Source organism: Meles meles, chromosome 18 (genome assembly GCF_922984935.1).
Source record: "Meles meles chromosome 18, mMelMel3.1 paternal haplotype, whole genome shotgun sequence".
Lineage (NCBI taxonomy): Eukaryota > Metazoa > Chordata > Mammalia > Carnivora > Mustelidae > Meles > Meles meles.
The window spans coordinates 664,588-676,653 of record NC_060083.1 but is presented as its reverse complement, the minus strand read 5'-3'; the positions used below and the strand labels follow the sequence as shown (position 1 = coordinate 676,653).

The 12,066-nt window shown below is 57.6% G+C and overlaps 1 protein-coding gene across 3 annotated transcripts in view; it reads right to left on the bottom strand.

Moving 5' to 3' along the window:
• Positions 1-517: 517 nt before the first annotated feature.
• Positions 518-12,066, bottom strand: part of DRC3 (dynein regulatory complex subunit 3) — a 30,601-nt gene continuing 19,052 nt past the window's right edge. For 2 of the 3 annotated variants that reach the window (XM_045983855.1, XM_045983854.1), the window contains 5 exons: positions 9,705-9,836; positions 7,864-7,934; positions 5,864-5,987; positions 1,132-1,263; positions 518-776 (listed from right to left, as the gene is read on the bottom strand). In XM_045983855.1, the coding sequence (XP_045839811.1) occupies positions 663-776; positions 1,132-1,263; positions 5,864-5,987; positions 7,864-7,934; positions 9,705-9,836 (573 nt within the window). In that variant the 3' untranslated portion in view covers positions 518-662. The remainder of the gene's footprint in view (positions 777-1,131; positions 1,264-5,863; positions 5,988-7,863; positions 7,935-9,704; positions 9,837-12,066) is intronic. The other variant, XM_045983856.1, reaches the window with a different exon arrangement.

Here is a 12,066-nt window from a genome sequence, read left to right as displayed (position 1 = left end):
AGGAGAGAAGGGCTCAGTCCGCCTCCTCCTGGAGGCCTGCCTGGGTGAATCAGCAGAGCCGGTGGGCGCACAGTCGACGCGAGGCTCTAGCCCCCGGCAGCCTCCTTGGAAGTCTCAGTAGACCAGTCAGCCACAAGGCCAACTGATTATCTTAGGCTTTTTCTTCTGCACATACGTGATTAGGAGTTCTGATGGGGGTTTTTTTGTTTTTGTTTTTGTTTTTTAAAGAATTCAGAAAAGGTGGGGACGCCTGGGTGGCTCAGTCGGTTAAGCAACCGACTCTTGCTTGTAGCTCGGTCATATCTTGGGATAGTGAGTTCGAGCCCAGGTTTGGGCTCTGTGCTCGGGGCGGGGGGAGGGGGGGGTTCTGTTTCTCTGCCTCTCCCTCTACTCTTACCCCCAGCTCAAGCTCTCTCTCCCTCTCTCTCTCTCTCTAAAATCACTAAGTAAATCTTGAAAAGAAAAAAAAATGGAGAAAAGATGACATGGTCCTTTATTTTTCTCTGCATTTGCAAGTTTTCCCAGGGGTCGGGGAAAAACGGTGCTGGGGGAGGGGCTGTGGGTTGAGAGACTCCCAGTAACACCTGCGAGACGGCCAGGGATGTGCGTGGCGTGTTTGCGGCGAGGGCCCACGGCTGGGTCGCAGGGACTGTGGGCGTGGCCTAATCTATGACATCACCGCATTCCAGGTTGTCCAGCTCGTTCTGTATGTGGTCGATGTACTGATTGATCTCCTTCACTCGCCTGCGGTTCCTCGTGATCTCATCCTTGTGGATCTGAGGGGGGAAGCCAAGCCCAGGTTAAGTCAGAGAATTTGCTGATACTCTTTGCCCAAGTACGGTCTGGGGAAAAGCAAGTCGTTCTCTGGAATCTGCACAGTTGCATCCCTCGTTTACTTTAAAGTCTCCGCGTTCTGCTCATCTCTGCTTTGGGGCAGGAGTCCGGGTGGGTTGGCGTGTGGGTTCTAGAGTCTGTCTTCAGTACGGAATTCTGCCAACCTTAATTTGACCGTATTTCGGGTTGCCCAGAGTATATGCTCCCAGGGGAGGACGGCTACTTTCTCTCCGGCTTATAGCTGGAAAATGCATGCAGCCTCTTAGACCCTTCTAGACCAGGGTGCCGCCCACTCACCGTGTCCACTAAGTGTGTACACCAGGAGTTGGTCCTGGTCACCAGCTCGTCTTCGCGATTGTCGATCTTCAGGAGGTGGATGTCATGTGACGCCCCGACGGCGTTAACAATGGTGTCTTTGTCGACAAAAAGCTGGTGAGGGAGAAAGATCAAATGAGCGTGCGTGTCACGTTCCCTGCCCCCGGGTTCGCGGTCAGAGCTGAGGAGAGGGAACAGCCGAGTGTCCCCTGGCGGGGGGAGGCAGCTGCCCGGCGCCCAGTGCAGCGCCCACCTTTGTGTCCTCCTTACAGCTCATCTTCCAAGGACACCTCCTCCCAGACCCCAGGCGCGACAAGCGCTGTGGGAGGGGGCCCACCAAGGCACTGACTTTGACTGAGTACCAGACCGGTTGGGAGTGTGTTTCCTTCAGGGAGGAGGCGGGGGGCTGTTCAGAGGTGAGCTCTGTCTGCTCCCACGGTGCTTCTGTCTTGCTGGCCCTCAAAAGTCTGCTTTGCCTGACACCTGCCGGCTGGGTGGGAAGCGTGAGGCTGGCTGAGGGTCTCGGGGCTCCTCTGAGGACAGAAGTCCCTGTGAACCGTGGCTGCTCACCCCACCTTGTCTCTCCATCGCCCCTCACGCTAACCCACTTGCACTCGGATCATACTCGGGGTCTCCTGCCTTCTTGTTCCCGACCTTGTTTTCTGCCTTGTAAAAAGTTGTCGAGAATGCCCACCCTCTACCAGGCCTGGCGGGCTGGTTCCAGGTGTCCGTACTATGGCTGTCGGGTAGCGGGGCCGTTGGAGGTCAAGTGGAATCATTTCCCAGAGCAGGGCGAGGCTGGGCAGCACTTAGCAAGTGTGCTCATGCTTTCGAGGAAAGGCAAAGATGTGACTGTTCTCTGCCGTTGAGAGGACTGTAGATAAATGGTTTTTTCCTTTAATGTGGTAGTGGTTAACTTAATAGTCTCCGAAATACGTTCTGTGCGATCTTGAGATACTAGTATTTCTGCAAAAACCCAAAGTGTTCTCTTCGGGTCAGATACACGTGGGGAAGCCTAGGCCCCTTCTGAATTGTACAGGGCACAAAACAGAGAAGGCTCTGGAAAGTAGAAATTCTTTCAACTTTCTCTCTCTTGGTTTACCGGTTTCTGTGGCCACAGCCTTCTTTCCAGAGAAACGGCTGTGAGTGCGTGTGGGGAGACGGGCTTCCACAGAACCCCTCGCAGGGAGGCAGGCTGGCTGACGCAAGCACGGCGTGGGAGAAGCGGCGAGAAGCCATGGAGATCTTCCTCTGTGCGAGAGGGGCCAGACCCGACTCCGGGAAGGGCTCAAAGGTGTGTACAACCCGCCTGCCCCCGAGCTTCAGGCTCGGAGGTGAAGACACATCCCTCAAGACGCATTTGCTTCAAAGCAACTTCTGGCAGGCGGAGGGGGGAGACACGACGTTTGTCACTTGAGGACAGTGTCTGGGGAATCACAGGCTCCCTCTGTGGCCTGGGGCTGAGTGGGGGCCCTGCCGCCGGACGCTCACGTGGATGTTCAGAGCATCCCGCGAGCAAGTCTGACCTCCTCGGCCCCCTGCATGTGGCAGCGGCTCGGCGCAGCACCAGGCTCCCTGACCCCGGGCACGGTGGGGGGGACTGGTGGCATGCCGGCCGGCACACTGACCTTGCCCCCGGTGGCTGGGCTGCCGTCCCCTCCCTCCCTGGCAGCTCCCGGCGTCCTCCTTGAGACCCGCCTTCTGCTTTTCCTTCCAAAGCACCCAAGGACTTCAAAAGACAGCTTTGGCCAGAACGGTGGCGAGAGCAGATCACAATCACTCGACTGAATGATAAACAGTCTCCTCTTTGAGACATTTTTATCACGATCTGCTCCTTGATGATTAGGTAAGAGCAACCTGGTTTTTTCCTTCACTGGGGGCCCTATTCACGCATCCGGACATCCCGTCTTGCCACAGGCTCTGAGTCCAACTGCCTGTGTTCCGTCCCGGCTCTGCCACTTACGCGCTGCGTGTCTCCCGGTGGGTCACCCTCGTCTCCGTGCCTCGGGTTTCTCGTCTATAAAAGGGGACCATGATGGTACAGACTTTACTGCGTGGATGTGAAAATTAAAAGAACAAACCCGTGTCTGGTGTTTCTCAGCCGGCTGGCCCTCTGGAGGCCCTCAGGAAATGCCAGCTCTTTGTTGTTAAAAGTACTTCTTACTGTCGGGGCATCCTTTCCCCCACTGAGAGCGACATGCCCCATTTTGTTGCTTAAATATAAGGAGAACTCAGGGCATCTGGGTGGCTCTGTCGGTTAAGCGTCCAACTCTTGATCTCAGCTCGGATCTCGATCTCAGGGTTCAGAGTTCAAGCCCTATGTTGGGCTCCACACTGGGCATGGAGCCTACTCAAAAAAACAAAAACCAAAAAACTGGCTAAGGAGACCTAAGCCACAGTACCAAGGTCCTGGGGCTGTCTCGATGCGACTGCAGGCGTTTCCTAAAGGACGGAGCTCACCCTGGCCGCAGAGGGCAGGTGTCCAGGAGGCTCCACCGGCCGCCCCATGAGGCCTCCAGGGCAGCACTCGACACCAGTCCTGCCGGCAAGCCCCAGGCAGAGCCCCATCTACCCTAGCGCCTGGGGCTACCGGCGAAGCCCGAACACCAGCCTGTAGTAATCCACAGGGAGCGTCTACCGTCTCAGGCTGGAGTTGATTCCAGGCTCCGGTCCTCCCAAGCGCGGTCACTTTGCAAGGCTTACCAGACTGCTCTGAGACGCAGTCTTACCCAGTTTTCCCACCCGCAAACTGCGAATGATAACAGTGCTGCTTCTGTGGTGTTCTTTGGGGACAGAAAGGAGATCCTAGGTGAGCCTCAGGCTTCCGTGCCCCGACAGGGGTGAGCCTCAGGCTTCCGTGCCCCGACAGGGGCGAGCCTGTGGTGAGCGGAGCTCCGCGTCGCCAGCCCCTGCGGCCAGCGCCCACGGAGTCGGCAGGTACGGAGCATTCCCGGAACCGCACAAACAGGTGTCACATGGCACCAGGCAGAGTCATCCTGGCAGGAGAGAGGGCTGGCCACTGGAAGCTCCAGTCCAGCCTGCTTGTCTACTGCTGAGTCTTGGGGCCCGTATTTTCCTGTGTCCCAGTTATTAGGAAGGGACGTTTCAGTCCTGTGCCCTCTGAGCGTCACGCAACTAGGAGGCGTGCCGTGAGGGAGCTCCGTGGCCCCTCAGTGGTACCCCTGGGGGATAACAGAGTGGGCTCTTGGGGACGGCCTTATTTCAGGGCTCAGGGGAAGTGACATCTCCTTGGGTCTGGTCAGCAGCAGTATATGGCAGGGGGTTAGGGAGGGAGGGCCGGCCACATGGAGGCCTGCCAGCACGCTGCTGCCCCAGGCGTCTGTCTCAGCCTTCCCCACCCCCAGAGCTGTGGGAGTCAGACTGCTGGCCCCTTCCACGGGACCTAGCCAGCACCGGACAAAGCGCGGCTTCGAGAACCCGGGGTACTTCTGCTGGGCTGTGGCTGAGCCGCGCAAGGGACATGGCGGTGAAAAGGCCATCCCCGCCTTCCCCGTGAGTCTGGATTCGCAGTGAGTCGTCACATAAGCAAATCCACACACACACACATTATAGCCCGAACCCGTGGTAAGGGCTGTGACAGCGATAAACGAGCGTGTGATAGAGAGACCGTGAGTGGCCTTCCAGGAAGGTGACGCGGGAAGGCCTCTCCAAGGAGCCGCTGTTGGAGCAGAGAGCTGATCGAGGAGGAGCCAGCACCCGAGGCCTGAGGGAAGGGCGTGCCTGCTGGGTGGACTGTCCAATGAAGGGAGCAAGCCTGGGAGCTTGCGGGATGGCTCCGAGGCTGGGGCGCGGCGGCTGAGGCCGGCAGGCCAGGCCGGAGGGTCCGGTGGACTACGGTAACCTGAAGTGCTTGTTCCAAGGCTCATGGGAGCCCATCACCGTGTGCTGTGAGGTTTGGGTTTGCTAAGGCTCTCTGGCTGCTGTGTGGGGAACAGCCTGTAGGAGACTGACGTGGAGGGGGGAGAAGCCGAGAAACGGGGAGTGGGATGAACGATGAAGGAAGGAACGCAGGCTCCTGACAAGGATCTCGCCCGCGTCCCTCCCCGGAGACGGAACACAGAGCAGTCACCGGACCCCAACGCAGGAGACCCGGACAGCCTCCCGGGTGAGCTCAGGAGCTCGGGCGAGCGGCTGATGCGGAACCGCCCCTCACTGGCCGGCGCCAGAGGACGGCTGGGCAACAGGCGGCTCAGAGACGGTGCCTGGGCCTGCCAGCACCTGCTAGTACGGCCCACCACAGACGCGAGGGTGAGCAAGGCCTGCCTGTGAAATCTCGGAACTTCACCTCGAGCTGCAACTGCCTCTCTCAGAAACTTCCGGAAGCCCCCAGAAATGACCTTCTGGAAACCAACTTGTTGGCCAGCTGAAACCCCTTAATCATCACGAGCTCCCCGCCGCGGCTCTGCACTGAGTGCCCACAGGCGTTTCACTGGCTTCCTCGGCCAGCCACCCTGCAAAGCTGTCGTCACGGTCCCTTCTGCGGGTGAGGAAACGGGCTCCAGGAGGACTCAAGGCTGACGGGAGCCACAGACCAGACCGCGAGGGGCACGCACTGGGGCTGCGGGTCTGCTCCCGAGCCCAGTCACTACCCTAGGCCCCGCCCACCGGGCCACGGCCCCGCCCACCGGGCCACGGCCCCGCCCACCGGGCACGGCCCCGCCCACCGGGCCACGGCCCCGCCCACCGTGCTCACCGCGCGCGCGTCGTCGGGCAGGTCTTCGTCCAGCTCGCCCTTGAGGATCTTCTCCAGAGTGTTGATGGAGATCTCCAGGAGCTTCTCGTGGTGGTGGTTCTCCAGGTCCCGGCACTGGGCCATCGTGCAGCCAAGTTAAGCAAAGGCCAGGGGCGGAGCAGGCCAGGCACCTCTGCAGACCCCCAGAGGGCCGGGCCATTTCCTCCGGACAAGCACAGACTTTGCGGGGCGGAAGGGCACCCCCGGAGGGGCCGGACCCTCATCACCTTCACCTCTGGTCCTGCACATGCGCGAAAGCCCCGGGCCAGAACACACACACACACGGTCATCACTACTGCCTCTCGGTGCTGGGTCCCCTCAGAACTTCCCCATCTCTCCCTCCCACCGCCTCTGGACTGGACGGCCTCCATCTAGCCCTTTTTGCCACAGTAGCCAGCGAGCGCTTAACCATGTAGCTAGCCGACCTCATCCCTCCCATGCTCATGGCTCTCCAGGAGCTTCCCACTCTATCGCCGCCTCTCTTGGAACTGAAGCTCTCTCAGAGCCTCAGGGCCTTTGCACAGGCTGCTTCTTCAGCCTGGAATGTCCTCCCCACTTTTCTGCCGTGTACTTCTGGCCCACACTCAGGTTCTCAGAGGACCTTCCCTCAGGGAGGCTTCAGGCCCCGACCTCTGCTTGCTTCCAGCCTCCCTAACTTCTGCCTCCTTGCAGGACTGTGGGCCCAGGAAGGCAGAACCAGGAGGTTACTTGAGGTAGAGCAAAGCAGTTTGTGCCGCCCATCATTCGCCCTGGCTGTGCCCTGAATTCAGGTAACAGAAGGGTTGGTCTTGCCCCAAACATTGGCTCCTAATCCTGACATTTAACCTGACGATCTCATTATAAAGGATTTGTCAGTGTCTGCCACGTGGGTGTGGCCCCACTCCCAGGGCGTGTGCACTCGCAACACAGGAGGCAGGCAGGGATTCTGGGGTGCGGTCCCCGGTGAACATCACTCATGTGAGAACAAACATGCCAGGACTTCTACTGCAAACGGGCCCCATGCAGCAGCCCGGCATCCGAACCTTTACTCTAACAGGGCACCACTGTTCTGAGGGTCAGGGAAACTCCCTCAGACCCCGCAGAACATTCTTTCTACATTCCAAGTGGTTGCCAAATCTCCATCCTTTTGTTGTTGTTGTTGTTGTTAAGATTTTATTTATTTATTTGACAGACAGAGATCACAAGTAGGCAGAGAGGCAGGCAGAGAGAGAGGAGGAGGAAGCAGGCTCCCCGCTGAGCAGAGAACCCGATGCGGGGCTCGATCCCAGGACCCTGAGATCATGACCTGAGCCGAAGGCAGAGGCTTTAACCCACTGGCCCACCCAGGTGCCCAAAATCTCCATCTTTTGAAGTCCAGCTTCTTCCTTGTTGAAAAACAGGAGGTTTTACATGCCTCTAATCTCAAAGGTGGAGAGCCCCACTAAATGTTATCCTGTGGTGGGCTTGATGGCACCCTGACACAAGCAGAGATCTTTCTGTACGTGCAACTGGGGCTCGGGTATTTCTGGTAAAGAGTGAAATACGATTATAAAATGCTGACTTTTCACTATCTCTGCCAACCTATTTAGGACCTTGGTGGCAGTGGGAGGGGTAGGTGTGACCCAAAGGTGGCCACCTGGATGGGGACTACACTTAATTGAGTCTTGCTTAGGTCGTGAAAGAGCTGTACTCTTCTCTGCCTTTTGTTAAAAATACCAGCACCAGAGTGCCCGGGTGACTCAGGTCATGATCCCAGGTTCCTGGGACTGAGCCCCGTGTCAGGTTCCCTGCTCAGCAGGGAGTCTGCTTCTCCTTCTCCCTCTGGTCCTCCCCACCCTGCTCCGGCTCTCTCTGAAACAAATGAATAAAATCTTAAAAAAAAAAAAAAAAAGCAAGTGCCCCTCCCCTGGTTCCCCTGGAGGCAGGAGGACACTGATGTGGGCCAGCAGCACCATCCCCGGGGGTCATCGAGGAAAGGATATAGGCTCTGGACATTTTCAAGAAAGAGTGCCACCAAGTCCATGATGTTCCTTTCGAACATGTTTATGGTCTCCTGGAAATGACAGAGAACACAGTTAACGCGAATATTTAGACGTGAACTCCACTGACCTGGCGTCAGAGCAAAAGGCTGATCTGTACAACTTAGCAGGTGACTCTTCCAATCCCAGTCCTTCAGGGTAAAGACCAACTACCTTGACCTTCCCAGGTAGAGGTCTACCAACTGGGCCCCTCTCCTGACCTCTTTCTCACAGCTGTTTTCCTCTCCAGCCACTTCGGCTGACTCACCACCCCCTGAAAGGTTAATGCAAAGCTTCCTTCAGGTCTTTGCACGTGCTGGTCCCTCTGCCAGGAAGGCTCGTCCTGGTCTTTCCCTCCCACAACCCTCACATACACACACGGAGCTAACCCCCTTCCTTTGGGCCTCTCAGTGGCATCTGTCCATCACCTCCAGAGAAATAGGGGAGAATGTCGCTAAGAGCCAGACTGCCTGGGTCACTACCCCAGCTCCAGCACTGTGTCTAACTTCCTTGGGCCTCAACATCCTCATCTATGAAATGGGTTTTCTTTGTCATACCTGTCTTGTGGCATTGTGTTGAAATTTAAAGGAGTTACTTCACATGAAAGGTGCCTCAGTAATGCCGGCCGTGACCCCTGACCTCTCACCACAAGCATGCAGCTGCATGTCTGGCTTCTCCCTCCCCCGATGCACCCCCTCATTGCCGCATCCCAGCGCTGAGCTGGAAATCCAGGGCCCAAATGGTACTTGAGAGAGAGAACCATGGGAGATGTGATGGTGAGTCCTGCTCCCCTGTGACCGCCCCCCAGGACGGGTCATGCCCCAGATCGACTACAGACTCCCCGGGCGGCCGCAGGGGTGCGGAGGGCACCGGGAACCGACCGGTCTGAGGACTGTCTGCAGGCCGAGCGGCACACTTTTGCAATGTAAACACGGTCGTACTGAATAAACATGGAGTTGTTGCAAAGCCCGGGTGCCCCTGGCAGCTTCCGGGCCCCCGGTGATACCAGTACGCCCGAGCACGCACGCACGGGTTCCCGGGAACTTCTGGGTGTCGGAAAGGGGCTGTCCCCGCAGGGAGAGGTCGGGAGCCGCTGCCTGAGCCTCCCCAATGCTCCCTGAGTGGCCTTCCCCTGCGCTCGAGCCTTCGCCAGCGGGGAGCCAGCGTCTGCCATGTGCTGCGACGGGGAGATCTAGCCGTGCTCGAGCTGTCACTTGACGTGTGAGGGATGGATGAGGCGCTGTCTCTTGGCCCAACCACGGCAGCCTCCAATGAGGTTCGATTCATCACAGCCCCTCAGACTCCCGGCCTCGCCTGCCTTGTGAACCCACGAGTCACCGGGGCGGTAAGAGATTCTAGAGAGCGGCGCGCTGGGCTTCCCCAACTGAGTGCTGAATTGCAGGCTCGTCGCCCAACCCTGAGATGCGGCAAACGCAGTCCGCAATGCGGAGGAGCCTTTGTTCCATCCTAGCGCAGGGGCGGGGGGCACTTTGTTTTCAAGCACCCAGACAGCTGCCTGGATCTAATAAAAAACAAACCGTCTCCCCGCTGAGGCTCTGGGTTCTTCCAGGACTGGGGTACGTTCCTGAGGAATGAGCTCAGCTCTCATGCGGCACAAGAATCACTTACGCTCTGAATGACTGAAATATATTAAAGCCAACACAGGCCTGATGAGCGAAGGCGGCTTTAGTCGGCCGTGCTCAGTCGCACGGGCCGTTTCCAGCAGAGGAAGGCCCAGGAAGGCTCCGGCTGCAGCGCCGTTTCGCAGCTGAATTACCGCGTTCCGCGCCCGGGGCCGGCCTCACCTCCAGCTGCTCTACCAACCGCATCTCCAGCGTCATGAGCGCGTTGAACAGCTCTGTGATGTCCTCGCCGCATTCCACGATCCTCACCTCGATGCTGGTCAGGTCGGACTCCTCGCGAATGGCGTTTAGACTCTGGGAACAAAAGGCTGTGCTTTAGGAACCCACGACCCAGTGTAATCAGTTAACGACAGGCAACAGTCGGTTTCGTGGCTAAGAACTTAGACGCTGGGGTTGGACTGTCCGTGTTCAAGTGTCGGCGAGTCACCTGTCAGCTCCGGGGGCTTGTGGAAGCTACTCACGCTCCCGTGCCTGGACGGAGTTAGAGCAGGAGTTCGCACTGGTTAGTGAGGGCTCGATCCATGTTCGCTCTGGTTTTCACCGGAGGTGGCCGGGCTGGGTGGAAGGAGCAATGGCTTCAGAATCCAGTGAACCTGAACTTGAGTCCTGTCTGGGTCATTTGTTAGCAGTGTGACCTCGAGTGTGCCCCCTTCGTTCTCGAAGCTTTGGTTTCCTCGTGTAAAAGGGGAGAGAACTGTGTGTGTTACAAAGTCCTGGGGATTAGGCCGTGTATGTGAGCTCTTGGCTCAGCGGGGGCTTGGCGGGCAGAGTCTCCAATAAAAGGTCCACAGCAGGCAGAGGTAGGGAGACACACTGGGAAAAGGTTCAGTCCTTAGGAAACCAGTTGGGCCCACAGAGCACCCCAGAGCTGGACTGTTTGGAACGAGAGAATGCTCACGGGCTGGAAAGCTCCCTGGGTTTCAAGCCTGGCACTGAATTCCGGCCAATCACAAACGTCCTGGGGACTTGGCCACCAGCCACTCTATCAATTTGTTTCTGTTCCTATAAGGTATCATTTGGAAAGGAAGGAGGAGGAACTGGGCACCATTCAACGTGATAAATGATATTTATAATAATGGCTACCCCGTATGGAGAAAAATCAGATTCAATCCCTACCTTGAAACTTACATAAAAACAAATTCCCCCCAGAATGAAGATCTAAATGTACAAAGAAAAGCCATAAAAGTACTAGAAGGAAACATGGGTGGGTTTTCATAAATAACTTCAGAGTGGAGAAGCCCCTTTTAAGTATAACCAGAAAAACAAACTTGATAAATTATACTACATGAACATTTTAGAAATTCTGAATGGCAGGGGCGCCTGGGTGGCTCAGTGGGTTAAGCCTCTGCCTTCGGCTCAGGTCATGATCTCAGGGTCCTGGGATCGAGTCCCGCATCGGGCTCCCTGTGAGTTAGGGCATATTGTAAGAACAAAGAGTTCACAGAATAAGAAGTGCAAATGGTTCTGAAACATGCAATGTTTACCCTCACTTAAGAGGAAAAAACACACCCCAAGTGTGCCAGATTGGCAAAGACGAGAAGCCTGGGAACACCGGCCTGACAAGGAGCCTCCGTGGAGCGCCCCTGAGCCCGAACTAGCAGAAGCAGCCACGCACAGCTCTGCTTCCGGGACTTCGGCCCACGGTGAAACCTGCACCAACTTACCCACTGCGACAGGGCGGGAAAAGGTCGGGAAAAAATGAACTGTCCCAACGGGGGCTGGCTTAATAAATCACGGCTCATCCATGCGATGAGAGATCTTACAACTATTAAAAAAAGGAAGTGACGAGTTTTGGAAGGATCTCTGGAGGCAGAACGGTGCACAAAGTGCAAAACACCGCGCCCGCTGCGCTTTCATCCTGCGCGCACAACGGCCCCGACTCGCCTGTCTACGGCGGTCATTCTGCGCCCCTGCTTACTGCGCATGTCCGGCGTGTCCTGCCTCCCGACTGCCCCGAGTGCTGGTCGCAGTTCCGCCCTGGCTCTGCTCCCCCCCGGTCTCCCCACCATAGTTCCAGGAGGCAGTTACCCCTGTTTCTCCAATGAGGAAATGGGGGCCAGCAGAGGGTCACCAGCGAGGGCCCCACATGAACATTCTGTCCACTGCCCGCTGCCCCCAAGCTGTCCCCCCGTGGGCACCGGGAGAGCCCTGGGCTTGTGGGGGGTGCGTGGGGGGAGCACAGGGCCAGCTCGGAGAGGTCCTGTAAGGAAAATCCCAGGCGGGGCCTCAGGCTCATGGAGTCCCATGAGCTTCTAAGCTAGCAAGGGGGCTCAGCTTGGGCTGAGCATTGGAGGCACCGGGGGAGCTCGGGAAAATCCCAGTGCCGGGCGGGGGCATCTGCCCCGTGTCACATCCCTGCAGTCCGGTGTGCCGGCTGCATGAGACCACTGCTCTCGGCTCTAGGAGAGGAGTGCTGAAGGTAGTTTGCCCATCCTGGGTAGACTTTGCCGGTGTCGCCATGATGGGGACCGCGGGGACCCGTGCCTTAGAAGCAGGGGGAGCTGGCGTGCTTGGAAGACCTCCA